The sequence below is a fragment of the Corylus avellana genome, chromosome 1, assembly GCF_965113065.1.
Source record: "Corylus avellana chromosome 1, dhCorAvel1.hap1.2, whole genome shotgun sequence".
NCBI classification, from domain to species: Eukaryota; Viridiplantae; Streptophyta; class Magnoliopsida; order Fagales; family Betulaceae; genus Corylus; species Corylus avellana.
In genome coordinates, this window is record NC_142490.1 from 8654838 (window position 1) to 8677078 (window position 22241).

A 22241-nucleotide genomic window follows, 5' to 3' on the forward strand; every position below is an offset into this window, starting at 1 on the left:
CTCACTGTCTTCGTGATCCATTGAAGGTGTCAAGTAGTTTGTTAGAATAAAAATAGTAGTTTTATACTTATCTTATTATTTACAAACTTGAAAAGTATCCCAATCAACCGCCAGCAATTATAGCCATATGTTTCATTCTCCCTTCCACCAAAAATTAGTGACATTTTTTGTTAGATAACGATGAGAGTTCTGTACACACAACCCACTAATTAGTCGTCGTACCATGTTAACGTATGATAAATTGGATTGAGATCTACAACAATTAGTCGCTCAATTGATAGTAATTTAGACAGCAATTGTGAAAAGAGCTTATATAGGATTCACTTGCCCAAATAAATTTTAGATTGTTCGGTTATCTATTCGAATAGGTGAGTCTCATATAAACACTCATAATTATTGTCTAAATTGCTAGGAAATAACTAATTGTTAGAGATCCCAATACCTCGAGTCACAACCTGGAATGAGTGAAAATCAGTGGGTTAGAAGACCATTTAACAGTTTTTGGCCTGTGGTTCAGGCAGTTGAGGGATTGGGATTGGTTAGGTCAGGTCTCCCCACAGCCTGGTTCCAGTTGAAAAACAAAGATGTTTTCTTTTGAGAGAGAGAGACAATACGACCACGTCGACCAGGACCAAAACCCTAGTGCAACATTTTCAACTGTATATGATGTCCTTTGCTTTCACTTTAGAAAATGTTCCCAAGGGGCCAAGGTAATAATAAGTCCTACAAACCACACCTTGAAACACGAAATTTACATTAAAACCTTGACAACAATGGCTGTAATACCAATTGTTCATTTAAGCAGAAATTTATCAATGCAATCTGTGTTCACCATTGGGCCCAAGCAGCTTAAGCTTCTATTTGTATTAGGATGGGTAATGAAGATCCTTCACAGTCTCATGAACAGCGGAAAAATCAAGGTCCCCCAACCCCAGGCTTCTGGCCTTCTTGAAAGCCTACAACAGATATGAGTGTCAAGTTTTAGTTTCTAATAATCACTGAGCTCCCATATCAAACGTCTTTTTATGCAATTTTACATACTCGTAAAAATCCAAAAAGAATTTTCTATTTTCCATACAAGAACATGAAAAGATCCATCAAAATCGATCCAAATTTGATTGCCATAGCCAAAAAGGAGAGATCTTAATAACTTCTGCAATTCGTTACCACTATTAATATATCATATCTTGTAGCTTTCATAAAATTATCAGGCCAACTCCAATATTATATATGATTTTTACACTGACAAAAGTAAGCAAAGAAGAGAATAAGCCTAGTAACCAAGAAAATGAAAATGAATTGCTTTGGGAGGAAAAGCCATCACAAACCAAAACTTGAATTTGATAGTTGAATCCAAAATCCATCCTAAACCAAGTCAAATTCAAGAATAACTCCAAACTCAAAAAAAGAAAAAAAAAAAAAAAGAAAAAAAAAAAAAAGGGAAACCTAACCAATACCAACCGAATAAAATAAACCTTTCAATCATCAATATATTAAAAAGAGATGGATCAAAGGAAGGACATCTTACTTATCATCTGTAAACAAAAAAATCGATTCACAACATAAACATAGAAATTGACCAAATCTTGAATAGATTGGAACAATATGAAACAAAAAGGAAAAAGGAATAAAAATCGAGATCCAGAGCCATCTCAATCAAAGGCAACAGCTTTAGATAGTTGCAACTTGCAATAAAGATGTGTGCATCTGTGTGTGCGCTAGAGAATGAGAGGAGAAAATAAGAAATTCTAGGACTTTGATTTTTTTTTTTTTTTTTTTGGCTGTGGGTAAAGGGTAGTAGCAGTATGGTGGCACCCCTTCCTGGCTACCCATAAACCAGGAATGTAATGGGAAGCGATATCCCACTGACGCCATAGAGCTAGGCATTATTCCACTGCAGTACAAAGGTAGTACAATTCAAACTCGACCACTGAGAATGAGGACACATTAAACACTTATACACCTACTGTAGTCGCAAGAAAAGCTTTTAGGTGGCTTATACATAACTAAACTCAGCTCCAACGTGAATGACCTTCATCCTTTACCATCTCTCCCTTCTGGCACTAGGATGAACCCTTCCGTCTACCTCTACCATACTCTGACACCACCAAGAACCGTCCATGCTTATTGGAGCAACGCTGGGCAAGGAAAGCTGGAAAACCAACTATAGAGCAGCTCCAAAATTCTTTCATCCCCTCCTCTAGGACCAACTCCTCAACGGTGGCTAACAACCAAGATATATTAACTTTACCCAACCATAAGGATTGGATGATACCCCTACACCTTTCAAAAATCCTTAACACCAAAGACCTACCTTCCACCGCCAACTCAAACAATTTGGATATTGCTAATATTGCAAATGGTTGGCAGATATCATTTCTTTAGGTGGAAGAGATAAGCCATAAAGAATTCTAGTGAAAGAGTAGCTCAAACCTTTCAAACTCTTTGGGCCATAACAACAGCAACTAATGCTCTGTTTCAAACAAAGGAAAACAGAGATTTGATTCAAGAAAATAGTGCTCTGTTTTAAACAAAGGAAAACAGAGATCTGATACAAGAAAGTAGTACTCTGTTTGGAACAAAGGAAAATAGAAATCTCATTCATCAAGAACAATTTGAATAAGAGATTAAGCCAAAAAAAAAAAAAATTCGGCTTCAATCTTTGCAGATTCTCAACACACCAAGGAGGATAAATCAATGCAAGATACTCTGAAACCAAAATGATGCTTCAAACTTTTAGATTCAAAAAGAAATAGAGAGATTTAGGATTTGGAGAAGAATAGGTTGTCTAGAAATCAGAGATAACTGATCCTATGCTCCGTTGTTGGTAATGAAATTCTGTTAAAACTGAAAAACTGATTACATGAGTTGGAATTCTGTTATTTATACTCTCCAACAACTAAAAATAGGCTACACTACCTTTCCATCCTTGTTACTTAAGCAAAATGACAGCCCATAACAACTAACAAGCAACAACACTCAAACATTACAGAAAATGCCCTACATCAATCTGACTCTAATTAATGACACTGCTTCTACATATGTTTCGAGACTAGTAAGTGTTAAATCCATTTATTTAAAAAAACTTAAACAAATAGGAAAGGATAACTTTAATCAATTAATTAATATTCCAACACTCCCCCTTACATGTGGGCTCAAACCTTCCCTTAACAAATGAGGCCCAATACGTAACCATAATGGGATAAACCGTAGAGTCAGAGTTTTAACTTGCCACTAGTCTCAAAGCTCAAGTTAACATGAAAGAGTGAATTTAACCATTTAATTAATTTTTTTATAAGTGATAATCATTTAATTAATATTCTCAAAATTACAAGAGATGAAAAAAGAGTATAACCTCATTGGCTGCAGCTGCTACCGGCATTGATACAGCATTTTCATCACCAAGGGCAAGAGCCAACCTCATGTCCTTCTGCTGATGTTTCAGCGGAAAAGCAGGGGAGTAACTGCTCTGGATCATAGTGGGTCCCTTCAACTTGAACATTGGATTAGCAATTGCACCCAGATCCTGCCAGAAAGTAACTTATCAACACTCAGCTCAAATACCAAAATCTTTCAATAAAAACATTCTTGGTCTTTCAATAAAAACATTCTTGGTCATTATCTTACCAATACATCAAGAAGAGTATGAGGGTCAAGTCCACTGTTGCCAGCCAGTACAAGTCCCTCTGAAAACGCATTCATCATGCTGAAAAGAAAAATGCCATAACTAACAATCAATTAAGGGTATAAAGACATATGCTACAGGAAAGTGAAGGAAAAGCAAGCTCAAATGCACAGGAATCTTCACATTAGGTTTAATTTCAATAGAGGCCTAACTGGTATCCTCCTAAGCTACTCTAGTTAGTATTAAGTCTTACTTTTATGTTTCTTGGAATTAGGAAGTTGCTGGTTTAGTATGGCTGAGACTCTTATAATTAATACTCAAATATTTAATAATTCTCATAATTAATTTTTCAAGAAACTGACTTCATTTTCGTATAAGTAACAATTTTAATTTTAATAATTCATAATCAATTGTGTTTCAAAAAACTCCTTAAGAGTATTAATAAGAATAAATTAATTACAAGAATTAAAAAGGATACTTATTGCTAAATATACCAATTGTTGATTAATTCAGGGAAAAATATAAAAAAGCCCCCTCAATTACCTATCATTTTCAATAAAGTCCCACAAAGTGACAAGCGTGACAATTTGATACATCAAACTACCAATATATGACAAAATGGCCACTTCGTTAGCGTTGACCATTAGAATGGAAAGAAAAACAAATTTGGCTGTAATCTTCCAAAAATACCCCTACATTGGCAATTGTAAACTATCATGCTTGTCACTTTAAGGGACTTTATTGAAAATGGCTGGTAATTGAGGAGACTTTTTGATATTTTTCCCATAAATTTATCTGCCATTATTTCTGAAACCTAGACCACAAGCAAAGAAATCATTCACCAGATGATATCAAATGAGGAATCACTTGCCTTAGACGATAAAGATTAAAAAACTGTAGAGGACACCAACAATCATGAGAATTTACATCTAAAAGCTACTTCATAAATTATTATAGTTGCAACCCCTACCCAACTAATTAAGTTAGAAAAAGAAAACCATTACCTCATTGTTGACGTGCATGAGAGTTAAAAAATAAAAATAAAAAATGTAGAAGCATGAACAAACAAAACAAGCTTTTAACGTCTCCATCGCAAAAGGAAAAAAGTATTTTTTAGAATTTGCATTATTAATATTTTCTGAAATGTTAATGAAACTTGGAAAAACACCTATGTAGCCTTAACTTTGTACCAGAAGTCTTGTCGATTTGATCTTTTTTTTTTTTTTCGTTTATGAAAGTCATAGAAAAATTAAAGGAAAAATATACTTTAGCTCCCTAAACTACCACCGCATTTTTGTTTACACCTCCAAACTTTAAAAAATGACATCAGGACCCCATACTATCATTGTGTGTCATATTAGACACTATTTGTATTTGTCATCAAAATAGATGGAAAATAGGTCATGTGTGCCACATGTGACCTCTTTTGCGTTTTTCTCCCCAAATTGCCCATTCTTAATAGAGGGAAAAAAAAAAAAACTTAGGGTGTAGTTGAGCCACCTCCTCTAGCCAGCTCTAGCCGACCTGAGAGTGGCCAAACCACCTCCAAATAACCAAATGGGAGTGGCAAGCCACCCCCAAATGGCCAGGAGGTGGTTTTGGCAACTCCCATTTGGTTATTTGGATGTGGCCAAACCACCTGAGCACCCCCTAATTAATTTTCTTTTCTTTCTTTTTTATTAAAAAGAAGGGACAATCTAGGAAGAGAAAGTATATAATTTGATACATTGAAGTAGTACATGGACCCCGATGTCACTTTTTAAAGTTCGAAGGCGTAAATGAAAATATGGTAGTAGTTCAAGACACTAAAGTATATTTTTCCCAAAAAAAAATTAATTAAATTCTATTTATCAAAAAAATAATTAATTAATTAAATTTTGATAATAAGAGGGTCTACAATCATTTATGCTTCTTAAATGTCAGGGGTATTCTTGTAATTCCATAATTTGTTGGACATGGGCTGTACCAATTCATATTTGGGTCAAGTTACATTTTGGGCAGTTTATTTAGTTCTTGCACATTTTATGACTTGATTGAAAACCTACTCTCAGAACATGGATTATTGTCTGAGATGTCTCCATTTTTATTTTACTTTTCTAGGTTACATTAACCAAAAGCTAACGTCTACCTGCCCATTATCATGTTGACAACAAGTTTCATCTTCGCTCCATTTCCAACCTGCCCTAAGAAGAAAGATTTCTTCCCCAGGACATTAAAAGCTGGGATCGCTTCTTCATACAATGCCTGCATTTTCAAACAGTGTATCCATGAGCTGCATGCTAAAAGATTAACAGCTATACTAACAGAATCAAGTTATGTAGCACTCTGAAAACAATAGAAGGGGCACGAGGATCACCAAGCCACGGGGTTTCTTATTTACTCAAATTTTCCTCTTTGACTTATTCTTTCTCAAATACCAGAAAAACTAGTGAATCGCTTCTGTGTTCCTAGTGAGCCTAAATTATCATATCCTTTCAAAGATTTACAGAATGTACGACTGCACAGTCCAAGCAAGAAATTTGACAGCAAAGTCAAACAAAAGATAAAACCTATGTTTGCTAATGTATTATTCTCCAAGTGTTTTTGTTTTCAATTTGAAAAACACACTTTTCTCCAAGTGTTTTTGTTTTCAAGGTTTTCTTGGGTCAATTGAGTTTAGATGTAAATCCATAGTTAATCATGTTTGGAATTTTATATCACCTTAACAGTAGTATATTGACAAAAGACAGGTAATATATTTCATTAATATCAAGATCACAGTAGCTCTACTCAAAGTGAGACAACAAAAGCCTGTTTTATGATTGTCTAGCTGATGTAAATATTAAAGGGCCATAAGGCGGAGCAAAATTAAAGAAGTGATGTTTATGAAAAGTGGTGTGGTTTTAAAGCTAGAGCACCTGCTCATCAAGGATATTATGGTACTTTAGTTTTGGTCCAGCAGCAACTTAGCTGGCCTTTAGGTTTTTGCTTTTGGATCTGACAGATTAGGTAGCTTTTTGTCTTTTGGACTGTCAAAAGTCTAGGTTCACTTGGCTCTTTGACTTGAAAGCTTCACCATGATGCAATCTGGTTTGGCTTACGTAAACATGAGATACCTTAGCACTAAGTAACCTCCTAAGCATGACTACATATAGGGTTGTATCTCATCAGATGGAGAATGAATGAAGAAAAATATTTTGAGCCTTTTATGTTTTATTTTTGTAGTGTGATGTCATCCTTTGGGTGTGTTTTATTTTTCATGGCCCTTTTAAAAAAAAGATGAGATTCACCAGCCAACCAGATCTATAGAATTGCAACATCATAAATTTGTATATGAATTTACCTTCTCCCCAGCAGCAAGGATTACCAGTTGACCATCTTCGGCAGGCTTTTTGCTACCTGAAACAGGAGCTTCTAGGAAGTGACCACCCTTTGATATAATTGCCTGTAAATATTGGATGCAAAACTCAGTAATATATCTGAAGATGACTTCTTATTCCCCATCCTCAGCAAAGATCAATTACTTATAATCTAAACCACCACGCGTAAAAAAGATATTGCAGAAAATGAGAGATACTACAATAAAATTACAGTCATGGCAAAGGCAATGTAGAAACGTCTAAGAATGTATCCATGGTCTCTAACAAAGAACACACTTACATAAGATTGATAACTGGATTACTGAAAAGTAAGCTCACTTAGCTTCTTTAAAGCTCTCATCCATCACCTTTACAGCATCAACAATATCTTTTATATGCATTATATCATATAGAAGTCTAAAAACAATGCAAGGTATCATTCCCTAAAAAATGTATTTTTTACAAATTTGCAAGTTTCACATGCTTCTAGTGGATCTTTAGCCCATGAATTCATCATACACCCCACTCTTATAGGTGGAAATGTTATTTGAGCAAGAGCTCCAATTAGCATATCCTAAAAAATGAGCAAAATTTGAGTAGATACTTCTGGAAATAAAGTTCCAACCACCAAAATAATTATCTAAGCTAACAGAAAAGTCTCTAAAGAAATAAGTAGGGACTAGTTAAGGCCATTTCTTTTAGATGACAACGAATGGCACCACTTAATTTAAATTCTATTGAATGGTTGACCTCATTCAATTCAAATCAGCCTATTTCCTACTGTCTAGCTAGCTGGCGCATTCTCTGCAGAAAACCTTGTATAACAGATTGATTGCTTCCAAAACAAATTGATTTTTATCCCTTTATTGTTGCAAACCATCCATTGAATATTGTATCTCATAATGACAAGTATTCTGTAAATAATTTTGTGTCTTATATAATACATATCAGACTCCCACGAATTGTAGGGAGAATTCAAAACGTACACAGTATAAGGCCCATGGCTTCCTCCACCTCCAATGCGTCAGCCCTCAACAACAGAGTACAAAATTTCAGTTCTCTTCCTATTGTTTAATCCATTTGACAAGATGTCTCCCTCGGGCTCAACCAAAACAACTATCATCCCTAGAAGACGCAGGTGCTTACAGCACTTTGTAGTTATGATCTCCTAGGTTTTGTCATGGGGACAACTCCCGCACCTCTGCAGACCGTCGATGGTGCTGTGAACCCAGACTACAAGCAATGGTTTCGGCTTGATCAAATGATTCTAGGCTGGCTCACCAGTTCCCTTTCTGAGACTGTTCTTCCATTGGTTGCTGGTAAGGACTCTTCCTCGGCTCTTTGGCATTCTCTTGAGACGTAGTTGGGGCCTCAATCAAGGTCTCACATTCAGCACATCAAAACTGAGCTTCAATCTATGACTAAAGGATCGAAAACAGTTTCTGAATATGTTGAGTATGCAGAGTCATTGGCTTTGCAACTTGCTACAGTTCACATGGCAGTTGATGATGCCGACCTTGTTTTATGAATCCTCAGAGGGTTGGGATCTGAACACGATCCCATAGTTGCTGCCATCAATGCTGAGAAAGAAGCACCCTCTCTTGATGATGTGCTTGGTCTCTTGTTAGACTTCAAGCTTCGTCTTTCCGTCGTGGCTACACCATCACCCACTGCCTTCATTGCTCATGCAAGAGCATAAGGAGGGCGTGGTCAGGCTTCAAATACTTGAGGTCGCTCTCATGGAGGGCATGGATCCAACAATTCCATTCCTCAAAGTGGCTCAGTTTTGGGCTTCAACACCAATGCACACTCCTTCTCATGCAATGACTCCTCTCCCCATGGATGAGGTCGTGGCAGCAAGCAAATTACACTGTAAGTGCAGTTTTCCTAATCAAAAGGCGGATCAATGCTTGGCTGATTCCTCTAATATCTCTAAACTTCAGCATGGTATGGCTGCGATGCATGTTTCTAATGGAACTGATGATGCTTGGAACCCTAACACTGACACTACCAATCATATGACTCCTAATGATGACCTTCTTCAAGGTATGTCCCCTTAAAACGGGTTTCATTCTGTTATGATTGGTTTTTTTGGATAAGTAATTATGATATAAAAGAGCGCAGAGGGGCGCAACCCACATACACAGGAAGTATAAAAGAGAGCGCCTAAGAGGGAGAAAAATGAAAAAGGAAATCAGAGAAGCTAATCCCTACAGGAGCTAGCCAAGCGGCCGTCCAGGAATAATGGAGCTAATTTATCTATCTCCAAAGTTGTGACTTTTATGCTTGGCTTTGATTTTGGTGGTCTTCTTCTTCATAATGTTTATGTGGTGCCTTCTCTTCGCAAAAATCTCCATAGAGTTATTGGCGAGTTGGAGAGGTCAATTGGGAAGCTAAGACATTTTGGAAGTTTGGAGGATGGTACCTTTGTGTTTAATGTGGGGCATTTGGAGATAGCGGAATGCAAGAAGCTTTGAAGATCACGAGATTTTTCTTTTGATAAGTAATCAAAATTTCATTAAAAAACACAAAGACACAACTCAGGTAGACAGGAAGTATACAACAAAAACACCTAGCTAAAAAGAGAAAACGGTCAAGAAAATCATGAAAACCAAGCAAATTAGAAAGTCTAAAGTAGCTGTCCAGTGGTATGGAGTATTCAAGAAGAAAGGCTTTAGATCCACCATCTTCCTCTCGCAGTCTTCAAAACTTCTATCATTACTTTCCCTCCAAATACACCACAAAAGGCAGGGCAGTACCATCTTTCAAACTGTTGCACTTTGGGGACCGCCACTCAACCCTCTCCAACAAGCGAGCATAACCCAGGTTAGCCCAACATGACTAAGAATCTCACAGTGGAGAAAAAGCAAAACATTGTTTTCCGTTCCAGCACTGAAGCTGAGTATTGTGCCTTGGCTGCTCTTGGGGCTGATGTTTTGTGGCTACTATACATTCTATGTTTCTTCATCTATCGTTTGCACAGCCTCCCTTCTGTGTGACAACATTAGTGCGCAACTAATCCTGTCTTCCACAGTCACACCAAACATATAGATATTGATGTTCATTTCATAAGAGAGAAGATTGCCTCTGGGTTTCTTTGACTTCAGCATGTCCCCACCAATACTCAGCTAGCAGATTGTCTCACTAAGAGTCTTTCCAACCCTCAGTTCATGTCCTCATGCACCAAGCTGTGTGGAGGACCAACCCACTTCAGCTTGCCGGGGGGGGTGGGGGGGTGTTAGACTACAGCGAAGATGGCCCCACTTAATTCAAATTTTATTGAATGGTTGACCTCACTCAATTCAAATCAGCCTATTTCCTAGTGCCTAGCAGGCTGGTGCATTCTCTGCAGAAAAGCTTCCATAGCAAATTGAGTGCTTCCATAACAGGTGATTGTTATCTCTTTATTGTTGCAAACTATCCCTTCAATATTGTATCTCATAAATGACATGTATTCTGAAAATAATTTTGTGCCTTATATAATACATATCAGACTCCCACAAATTGTAGGCTGAATTCAAAACTTCCTATTTCTAGGCTTTTTTGGAGATATCTAGGTAATACCCTTATTGTTTATCCGCCAAACTCTAAGCAGAATATACAGTAAGTTTCAAACATCATTTTCTATCAATCAGATGTCAAACAATTTTTTAACCTGAATGAATTGATACAAGAGAAATAAAAGGGAAAGGGGGTGGAGAGTAGCATTAATAATCAAACCTCACTGATCTTTAAAGAAGTATCAGCATCAACTGTTGACATGTCAATGTAACCTTTTCCGTGGCAAATTTCCTCAAGAACACCATCTTTATCGAAAACCACCTAAACAATCACCGGTTTGTGACCTTGTAAGCAGAGAACTAGAACTAAAGAAATAAAATATCAAATACCAACATGGAAAACACCAACCGAAAGAGCAGCTGAAGGATCGGATAACATTGCAATGATACACTTGCACTTCTTGGCTACAGCTGCTGGGGTTTCTCCAATTGAAGCACCATGTTCCACAAGCTCATCACACTGCAATTTGGGGTTACAAGCAAAACATGCAACAGATGTTGGTCTCAGTGCAAGCCATTGATGACAGAGTATTCTCACTGATGATAACATGGTTATGTGAGATTTGCACGCTAGCAAGACTGAACTAATTAGTAGCTAAGATCTCATAATCATAAGCAATATGTCCAAGTTGTCCTTAGGTTATTTGACAAAGGTTCTAAATTTAGATTATATCAACTGATCAGTTGGTATTTCATCAAATTCAGTTAATTCCTCTTCATCTTTCCACATTTTATGGATCCTACTCACTTACTCAGTTTTAAAAAGAAAAAGAGTGGACATAAAGAAATATCAATGAAAAAATGACCCCTGTCACTAAGAAAATCAAAGCATGAGCCCATTGACCACCTACCAATAAATAGTTCCTCAAGTGATCCAATGAATAGGATCATCTCCATTTCATGCTCATGATTTAAAGTTAGTGCATCTAACGGTGTATATAAAGTCAAATCGGTACATCTTTTAAAAAATTTATATAGTGTGAAATCATATACACCATGAGATACACTAATTTTAAATCTTGACCACGTCATGCATCATCTCCATTTCTTTGTTGTCCGTGGTCCATAAAGTTCAAAATTAAAACCATATGAGGCTTGCTTTTCAAGAGCATGTCACACAAGAATTTTTCTCTTCACTATGGTAGACCTATGAAACTAAAGAACCCAAACTTCTTACTATCTCATTGTCGCCGTTGGTTCATCCACTATTCAATCATTCATCATAATACATGTATAACAAACAATTCATACAACAGCAGCCAAGAAAGAGCATTAAGAGGAGAATCACTGGAAAACAATGTAATATAACATAATCAATTTTGAGTTCAAGACCATCTGATCATTCTTACGAGTCTTCTTATAAGACAGTAAGTAATCAATCAGCAGGAAAGTGCACCCAAAAAAAAAAAAAAAAAAACACACAATCAAATCTTCGAGACAGATAAATAGCATCACGAAGAACCGGCAACGTACCTTGGAGAGGGTCCTGTTCCAAACAGTGACCTTAAAGCCGTTGCGTAACAGATTGGTGGCCATGGCCTTCCCCATTATCCCCAGCCCCAAGAACCCTACCTCCATTGCCATTTTCCTTCTCTATCCTTTCAACTCTGTGCCTCACTGTGTACGTGCTTCCTTTACTTCTCCACGGAGGGAGTCCATATTTATTTATTTTTTATTTTTTTCTTAATTGATTAAATCACAATCACCACCATTTGATCCATTTCTTCGCCGTCCTCGGTCATGACAAATTCAAATTAATTAAAATATTCCTCTCAGTGTCTGGATTGGTACCGCTAAATAATTTCTTAAATCCTCGTAATATATATATATATATATATATATATATATATATTAATTAGTTACTATTATTGTCATTATTGAAGTTTATTGCTTATCTGATGCACTGATTCTGGTTGGTCATAGTGCATCTGCTTTTATCGTTAAGTGGACGGGTGGATGCATTCCACGTCACTCAATGATCTGATCATTTTGGTTTTTTCTACCGGCTTCCCACTATCGTGGGAATCCACTTTATCCGCCCATACGTACGTGTACCCACTGCTACTTAACTCTGCTCAGTGAAAACCTATTAAACAAAAAACTAAAAAAAATAAAAACTAAAAAAAATTAATAATAATAATAATAAATTCATATACCCTCTCAAGCTATCACTAAATTAATAATATTTTCCAAAATTTTTAATTGCAACAATATCCTCTTAAATTACCAAAAATTATCAATATCTCCCCTAATGACAAAAATACCCTTACTAAAATTAAACTTCAAAAAAAAAAAAAACTAAAATTCAAAAAAAAAAAATTGAGTGGAAATTTAAAAAAATTTTGTTTTTGTTAAATAAAAAAAATAGAATTTATATGGGTATTTTGTCTTATTGACAAAAAATTATGGTTATTTTTGTTTGTTTACTAGCCTTAAAAGACATTATTAATTATGTGGTAGTATGAAAAGGGTATGTAGACTTTTTCACAAAAAAAAAGAAAAAGAGACAGACTGCTAACTATATACATAAATACTATTTACAAATTACCAAACAGAATTATAACAATTTAAAGATGGATTTAATTCCTCTATGGATTTTGGCCTGCAAAATGGAGGGTTTACATCAAGTACCTATCACAACCAATAGTTTTAGTTCACTGCTTCAATTCATCAAATTCGTAGTAAAAATTACAAAACACAAAAACTTAAGGAAACCCTGTTGAGTAATAATAGAAATCATATGCTAAACAATTACATAGTCCTCATGTGACAACATTATCACCATCCTCATAACATATAACAACAAAACAACAATTATAGCAATTACACATTCTGTTTTTTTCACTGATAAGCATTGTTACATTTGTTACAAAAAGCATTAGAATTTTGTTTTTCACTGCTAAGCTCTCCTTTGCTAGAATCTGAAGTCCTAGTCTTCCTTTCTATACAAATTGATAAATTACACTACCTACATTGGATAGAAAAATGAAAGCATCATAGCAAAATGATACACTTCCATCAACATGCAAATCATAGCCCTTAAAAGCTCATTTGTCTGTGTGCCTGCCTGTCGAAAAATGAGCGGCTCATAAGCAATGGCTTGGTTAAGTGAACCCACCAGAGCCGTAGAGAAAGCGAGTCTGCATAACTCACAAGGAAATTGTTGTGGATGAATAAGATATTAAGTAGCAAAACTGATGATGAAGGGCCAGCTCTGACAATAATCTGCCTTGTTGCATGGCCAAAGTGCACTTTCTTGGCAGATATATGCACAGAGAACAATCTTAAATACTAAAATTTTCTTGTATTAGTAGAATAAAGCACCTCCTTTAGGACGCTGCAACAGGTTCGGGCAGGAATATCTTATTTTGTTCGCGTTATTCTGCTTCTTTTTTTGGATGGTGTAAAATTAATGGACAAATTTTCCCGCTTAAATTTCTGAACCATAGTGTATACCTGCATTGGGATAAAGATATAAGTGCACATAATTGACAATGCAAAACTCGCTCAGATTAGGCAACTGGATCTCAAATATATCCAAGAAATGAAAAATGAAACACTATCTAACTAATCCAAAATAAGAATAAACGGAAATGATTCACTCTTAAGAATTAAGTTCATTACTCACCTATTTAAAATTCATATAGGGTTTTCAATTTTGCAACTGACAGGTTTGAAGTTCATATAATATGCTTTGTTTCATTCTAACTACAGCTTCTTAGAATGCAAAACTCAAAATTGAATCATAAAACTAGATCCAGTAGCACCTCCACCTCGCAAATTGGGGAGATGTTTTGCTAAGCTCCTTGTACTTCTTTCTTTCTTTCTTTCTTGGTTCTATCTAAAGTTCTCTAAGGTGTAGAAACATTTTCTATCCTATTGGAAATTATAAGTGTTTCAAGCTAAAAGGAAAGAAAAAAAAAAAATTGAAATAGTAAAAGAAAACTACATTTATATCCCTTGAACTGACATCTTATTCGCAAACATTCATAACTTTAAAAAGTGACAATCAACCCCCTCAAACTCGCAACACCTTCAAGTAACCCCATTTGTCAGCATTTTCTATTAAATTGGATGGAAGATTTCGCATATGACCTACACATGACCAATTTTGTCTTAAAAGTGACCATTATATCCCAACCTCCATAGCCATGGTCGTGGGTCTCTATGGCCTCCTCTGGCCATGGAGACTCACAGCCTGGCTGTGGGTCTCTAGCCACGGTGACGAACAGTCAGGTCGTAGGTCTTCTTAGACCCACAGGCCAACTATGAGTCTCTGGCAAGTGGAGGTTGTGGGTCTCCAAGGCCCAAGACCCACGGCCATAGCCATGGAGCTTCGTCCTCTATGGCCTCCTTTACGGTCAGGCTGTGGTGGATTTTTGTTTTTTAATTATTTTTATGTAAGAGGGCCCTCACAATTTTATTTTCATATATCTAATGCTTTGGTCACGTGGGGAATTTTCTGTCCAACTTAATGGAAAATGCTAATAGAGAGGATAACCTAAAAGTGTTGCGTAGTTTGAAGGAGTGTTTGCAAATAGGGTACCAGTTCGAGATGGGTAAGTGTAGTTTCCCCAAAAAAGAATCTTAGAACCAACTAACCAAGTCCTTACATTGAGCAAAGGAGAGCTGAAGGATAGAAGCAACTTCAAAATTTATAATGCTTTTACATTAGCATGCCACCTTAATCTATTTTTTGATAAGAAAGTATCACCTTAATCTATAAAATAGACGACAAAAAAAAAAAAAAAAGCTTTTTGTTTTTTTGAATCCAAATGCTCTAAATGTAAAATTGGGTTAGCAAAAGCTTTGCATGTTTTTGAACATAATTTGCATTATTTAATACTTCCTACTGCAAGCTTTTTATAATTGACATCAACTCATATCATGGAACATTTGAAATGCAGGAATAAGACATTACCTTTCTGACAGCAGATGTCAATCCCATGCTTGAAAGGAGCTCGGAATCAACACATTTCCATGGCATAATTTCTTTGTCCTGCTTTCCAAGTAAGTCATTCTTCCCACCTTCATGCCAAGAGAAAAGTAAAGAAAGATCATGCAAAGTCATGAAAATGTGTGTGTGTGCGCGCATGCGTGTAAGTAGGAAGCTCGAAGAGCTCCCCTTCACTGAGAGTATTAATAAGAACTAAAACAGTCGGATAAGTATACCCTTGCTGATAAAAAGACATGCAGCTACCAATTAATGTCATTTTCATTGAAAAAATAAAATGCAAGTATTTGTATTGTTTCCTAAATATAAGCAACGTTCAGATTTCACTTTGTGCCCCTAAAAATAGTAAGGTCTTCAAGATTGATGGAAGCAGTATAAAACCTTGGTAATGCATGGAAACTCTAGGAAACATTTGATGGAAAAAATGAGCCTTATAGGTAAGTAGAAGAACAATTCATTTTCTGTTGGCAAGAACAAATCTTCATCCAACAAATGGCCAACACTTTTCACTTGTGTCTTACAAAAGGATAAAAGACAAATTTACCATATCCAAACACACCAAAATCCAAAATGATTTCTTTCCAATTAATTTGCACCAAAACATCATGCAATGTTTTAGAATTTTTGGGTTTTGATAACCCCTGGATGTCTCATATCAGTTTCTGATGAAACCAAAGTTAATGATAATATAGTTTTGTTCATCACATAATTATAAATGTACAAGGGAATGATGCCCAGCGTCATACAATGACAATATTCTGACAATAACAAAAATTTATTGCAAGCAATGCTCTCAATTAAAATTAACAATCTATTACAAACAATGCTTTACAAACAACAGAGACTACGACAGGAAACCACCAAAAGGACGACTGCATACTTGATTATCCAAATCAATTATTTCATATAACCAAACCTCTGTCACTGAATTTGAGAGAGAGAGAGAGAGAGCACCTTTTAGATGTAACACAAACAATTCCACATATACTTTTAGACGAATGTGAGTGAAAATATGGACAAACTCTCCAACATCTTTCCTGAGAACTACGTCGCAGGTCCTTTTGGGGTCAAGTCCAAAGCTGTTTTTCAAAAAGCAATCAATTGCTTCTCTCCTAGAGGCCAAATCAGCTTCTTCGTCCAGCAAGACAGACGGGAACTCCCAGAGGCCAGCAAGCAAACCTTTTTCAGGCCTTTTAACAAGAAGATATCTGCTGTCAGTTTGGCTTCCCTCCGATGTTTTCTGACCTCCAAGTAACTCCACAACACATACAGCAGAAAAATCATGTCTCTGCTTGACCTTTATCCCCTTAACTGGGAAATCTGTAACCTGTACCGCACTATCATGTCTAGAGATTGACAGTGCATGACAATGGCCAGATGCAGGACATGAAGAGCAGCTTGGGTTCAATGGAGTGCAGACAGTTGCACCAAGTTCCATGAGAGCCTGATTGAAGTCGCCAGGCCGGATAGGATCAACTAGTTGAGCTGCTACTTTCCTGTTCCCACACACCACATAAAACCAGAAAAAGGATTAAAACCTGACCATGAGAATGCATTAAATAAGCAAATTCTGCGAAAGATTATCAAATTATAATCATTCTGACATCACTTGTTTGAGTCATGAATGCTGTGGTAAATGTGTTTAGTACACCATTATGCATATTAGTGATCAGATAAGCAGTGAAACTACATGCATTTGCCATTATAAAATTATTTTCTCAAAAAAAAAAAACAAAAAGAAAGACACAATGCAGAACCTCAAAGGTCCAAGATTATCATCTTCAATGCAGAGTGGAACCATGAAATTGTTGTAATCTAAGAGCTGTACCACTTGGATGCTTTAATAGCCTTGAGAATTACTTAAGTATGAAGATCTACTACAAAGAAAAAAAGAAGTACAAAGGTCTTTACGTAACATATGAAACATGGTAGGCATTTTTGTATATAGGACTTCCAGAAGGTGTAGCTGCTTAGTCAGCGACTTATTCATGAAGTAGGTTATTTAAACCCCAAGTGCTTCACCATGAAGTAACCTGCTAATCTGCTTAATCAGCCGCTTGCATACTTAGTCCCATGTACTTCACTTGGAAGTAAACTTCTTAGTAAGAACTTCATATAGATTTATAACTCTTTATTTTAGAAAGGAAGTTGTAGTCCAATTTGAGTAGCCTTTAGTGCTTGTGTGGGGTGAGAAGCCATACACCCCTCTATGGTCTGTGGTGAGAATCAGCAAAAACCTGGATCAAGAAGCGAGGTGACCTTTGTTCTTATTTCCTCTTTGTTATCCTATTTCCTTGTAATATTAGCCAACATCATTTTGATACTAGACAGATTCAATTCCAATTCCAAGAAGCTTTGTAGCATCAAATATCACCTTTCTCCTAAACCAGGACATATTATTAACTAACAATTTTCCCATCAATCATACTGATAACAAATAGCAAAAGATTACTTTCTTGTAGAGGAATACCACAAATGGAACAGGAAGACAAAAGAAGAAAAAAAATTATGCAATTGCATAATCCATGTCGTATCAGTGCTGCTGGCCAGTAACCAAATTGTAGTAGAGATGACGAATGACAAGCATGTTTTCTTAAAGAATAGAGTACAATGACTCCAATGCCACGATTTCATAGATTGGACAAAAGAAATGGTTCCGATAAAGATTTGTTAACTATAATTTTCTATTCCTCAGAATCAAAAATAAGTTTCTACAACAAAAGGAAAATAAAAAGAAAAAGTTGTAGGAGTCACAAAGCTCACCATACTTTCTTGACCATCACCTTGTCTTTTGGATTCGCAGCAATAGCTCGTAGTCTAGCAATCACCCTTATCACATTCCCATCAACCACAGGCACCACCTGATAAAGTAAATCTTGAATACTGCTTGGGGCTGATTAAACAAAAAAATTCCAGAAGCTACTCACCTCCTCAAATGCTATTGAAGCAATAGCTCCGGCAGTATAGTCTCCAATTCCTCGAATCTTTCGCAGTGCAGAAACTGTTTTAGGAAATCCACCTCCTTCTGTAACAATCATCTTTGCTCCCTAAGAACAAAAACAAAATGGAGGGAGAGAATTATGACATGGTTTACTGTCAAAAAAAGGATGCTATTCTCTTCCTTTCAAATAATTTTAATTTTTTTTTTTTTTTGGTTTATCCTTTTGAAATATGGGAGACTTCAATCTTCTCATCTGTGAGATGAAACACAGACCTCTTGATCAAGAACAGAGCCACAACAATGGTTGTTCAAGACTGTCCAAACGAGTTCATTATAAATCCTAAATTCTTAACGACAACATGAACATGGTGTCAGCCCACATGGGAGGTATTCCAGTCACTCCGTGATGTCTAAGAGCCATAATGTACTACATGACTAGTTCTCTTGACCATGCCAAGGCAAAAAATTATCGAAGGCACCAAATGCTATTTGTCTTCACATCACTTGAGAGATGAATCAGCATACTCATCTACTGATTTTGGCACTTCGCTTATTTGAGTCACAAGTTTCTCAGTGACATAGTACAAAGAGATCACAAACCAAATCTAATTGAGAACAGCAGAAACATGATGTTTCCTGTGTTCTCTGATTGCAAACATTAGGGAAAAGATCAAGGTTTTGGTTGAGGTTTTGAAGTGCTAAAGTTGCAGGATTTTATGGAAGCAATGTAATTTGGGGGTTTTATGATGGTTTGTGGTAGGATTTCGTGGAGGCAAAGATGTAGGTAAAAACTAGTGAATTTGCAGTTTAAGGGTGAGGAAAGGGAAAGGATCTGGAGCCAAAAAAGCCGAGAAAGGGCAAACATCAGAGGCTGTGAATAATAATCAGAGAACAGAGGCTTGATATTTTTGAATTCTTTGGGTGCTGATTGATGATAGAAGAATTAAAGATTTTTATCATAGGAATGTTTGAGGGTCTAAAGGTGATAGATCAAGGTTAAATTGTTGGGTTTCAAGGCTAAACGAGTTGGTGTGAAGCAAAGAGAAAAGAAGTAGAAGAAGATAAGCTTCTAGGTATTCCAGTCACTCTGCATAGAACAGCCCCTATACCAAGTCCACTAGCATCACATAATTCACATTCAGTAGTAAAGGGTTTAGTGAAATCCGGCAATCTTAGGACAGGTGGGTGTGTGACAGCTTGCTTAAGTTCTTGGAAGGCCTTTGTTGCACTGTCCCTCCATTCAAAGATTTTTTCGTAAGTAAAAAAAGATTCATTCTTAAGTAAGACTGTCAAAGGAGTAGTTATCATTCCAAATCCCCTTATGAATTTCCTGTAGTATCCAGTAAGTCCCAAGAATCTTCTAAGAGATTTGAGGGTAGAAGGGAGTGGCCAATTAATCATACACTCAATTTTTGAAGGGATTGCCCTTACTCCTTTCTCAGATAGCAAGTGCCCCAAATATTCAATCTCTTCCACCCCAAATATACACTTAGAATGTTTGGCATACACTTGAGGATTCTTCAACACCATCATCAACTGTATGCAAAAATATCATCTTAGATTGAAGAATCATCAATTTTATGCCAAAAATATCATCTTAGATTCAATTTTGAAAAGATTCTAGCCCCATATAGTTCATCCAAATAGGGCACTTATCCTTAATTGTCTCCTGATTAAGTTCCTTATAATCAATGCACATTCTTTAACTACCGTCTGCCTTCCTAACTAACAAAACGGGAAAGGAAAAGGGGCTTTGACCAGTTTCAAACACAACCCAACGGTAATCTTCAGAGTACATAACAACCCCTAGAATCAAGCCACGCCACGCTCACTTTTCCCAAATGAACTGCTCGAGAGACACCCGACACCCCTAGTGCTTCCAACGATTCTTAACATTGAAAACCCTTCCTCTGCCAATAGCTCGAACACTTCCGCTTCCACGAAAAACACAGCTCAAATACCCCATCATCATGGCATAACCAAACACTGAAAACAAAAGGATACACCATTGCCCGAAGCCAACAGACAAGACCAAAACAACCCGAACGCCCCTACACACGCTGACGAGAAAGAGGGAGAGAACTCTAGATAATTTTCAGGTCTAAGCATGAAAAAATTATATTTATATAAAGCACAGAAAACAACACACGACCTCTTGTTCAGGTGGTGTGTAGCCAACAGTGGCCATTAAAGTAAACTTAATAAAAGCAAACAAGAAATCGAGGCAATGCAGTTCATATGGACTAAATCGAGCCCAAAAGAGCTATTTCTGGAAGGAGAGAGAGAGAGAGAGAGAGAGAGAGAGAAAGAAAGGGCGGAATATTAAGAAATGAAGGGAGAATCACCTCTAACAGAAATCGTGCTCGGCGATAGTAGCCCAAACCAGCCCACATTTCATTCACCTCCTGCTCACAAGATTAAAAGGACCAGAGGTCTCAATCCATGAATCAAGAATACAAATAGAAACAGAAAAAAAAAAAAAAAAAAAAAAAAAAAAAAAGGAGTCTTCTTTACCTCAAGAGAAGCCTGAGAGAGATGGTGAATGGTGGGCCATTTGCCCATCCAACGGTTGTAGTAATCAATGACAGTCTGAACCCTCGTCTGCTGAAGCATTATTTCCGAGACCCAAACTCCATAAGCCCTTTCTTCTTCTGCTTCTGATGGCGACTCTAATTTCTTTGAGCGCCATGGGAGGTCCCTCTTGTTCAGGTCGTACCACTCCAAAAGAGATTCCCTAATCCTCTGGGTTTCGTCCCCACTGAACCTCCACGGGATAATATCCTCTATATCTTCTTCTTCTTCTTCTTCCATTTGTTTCTCTGCTGGTGATGGTGGCTGTGGTTGTTCTCTGACCAAACGTCGTCGTCTCTCAACAACAACTGCATTCTTGTTTTGCTTCGGCTGTTTCCTCTTCGTCTTCTTCTTTCCCTCGCCCCCCATACTCGAAATACGAAACCGACTTTTCACTTTTGAAGCAGCAGCAGCGGCGGTTTCAAATTCAAAATCCACCGCAAAGCCAAGGGTACCCACCATGGGCCAAGGCTTGAAAGTGCTGGATTGAGCCAGGCCGGCAACTTTTAAGCCTCCACTGCCAACGTAGGGCTTTACGTTGGTATATCCATATTGAGCCTAACTTCTATGGGGACGTTGTAAAACAAGGGTTTTATGCCCTCCAATAGAAAAATGACACGTTAGCTTAAGCACAAAAATTGCACAGAAATATCTAAGACATAAACACTAGATTTTTAAGTTCAACTAATCCACAAAATCTCACGACTAGGTCTACGCAAGCAGGCACATGGCCTGAGACTTGCCGTGGGTGACCGTGAGCCTCCCATGGGTCACGGAGGCTGGCTCTAGCCGCAACCCAGCCAAGGGTGTACTCATGCCACCGCCAGTTTCACTACTACCCATGCCATCGCGGTTCCGCCTCTGCTCCTCCACCGATAATGTCTCAAGTGAGTTAAGTTTTTTATCCGATGAGTTGATAACAATTTAATTATTATCTGGTGTTTTGATCTTATTTCCTTAAGGTGTACTAGGCGAGGTGTCAATATTTTAATGGAAGGCGGAAAACATCATGTTCTCTGCCACGACCGCATAGAATCACCTCTCATCCATATTATAGTAAAACAAATTCCTACAAAAATTTGAGAATTCATTTACTTGTGCGATTTTTTTGTATTCTCTAATATTTTTTATTGCTTTTAAAATTGTGAGTATAGAAAGAAATTTTTTTTGAAATTATGTTTGTATGATTTAGAAAACAGAAAATAAAATTGAGAAAACATGTTTGAAAAGGTAAATAATTTAAATATATTTT

General features: G+C 36.9%; 2 protein-coding genes across 3 annotated transcripts; both read right to left on the reverse strand.

The window, feature by feature from the left end:
* Positions 1-647: 647 nt before the first annotated feature.
* On the reverse strand, positions 648-12314 carry GLYR1 (glyoxylate reductase 1). The gene is made up of 8 exons (XM_059582209.2): positions 11997-12314; positions 10873-10983; positions 10684-10785; positions 6948-7049; positions 5754-5869; positions 3628-3706; positions 3356-3526; positions 648-956 (listed from the first exon to the last, which is right to left on the reverse strand). Exons 1-8 carry the CDS (start codon positions 12105-12107, stop codon positions 867-869), a joined length of 882 nt encoding a protein of 293 aa, XP_059438192.2. The 5' UTR covers positions 12108-12314; the 3' UTR covers positions 648-866.
* Positions 12315-13190: 876 nt separating this feature from the next.
* On the reverse strand, positions 13191-21515 carry LOC132171036 (HhH-GPD base excision DNA repair family protein). 2 transcript variants are annotated; one of them, XM_059582240.2, is made up of 8 exons: positions 20933-21515; positions 20764-20823; positions 18405-18524; positions 18241-18338; positions 16432-16973; positions 15445-15551; positions 13848-13979; positions 13191-13663 (listed from the first exon to the last, which is right to left on the reverse strand). In XM_059582240.2, the coding sequence occupies exons 1-7, from the start codon at positions 21449-21451 to the stop codon at positions 13887-13889; spliced, it is 1539 nt and encodes a 512-aa protein (XP_059438223.2). In that variant the 5' UTR covers positions 21452-21515; the 3' UTR covers positions 13191-13663; positions 13848-13886. The 2 variants fall into 2 exon arrangements, with proteins under 2 accessions (XP_059438223.2, XP_059438222.2); XM_059582239.2 differs by having other exon boundaries at positions 13193-13979.
* Between the last annotated feature and the right edge of the window lie 726 nt (positions 21516-22241).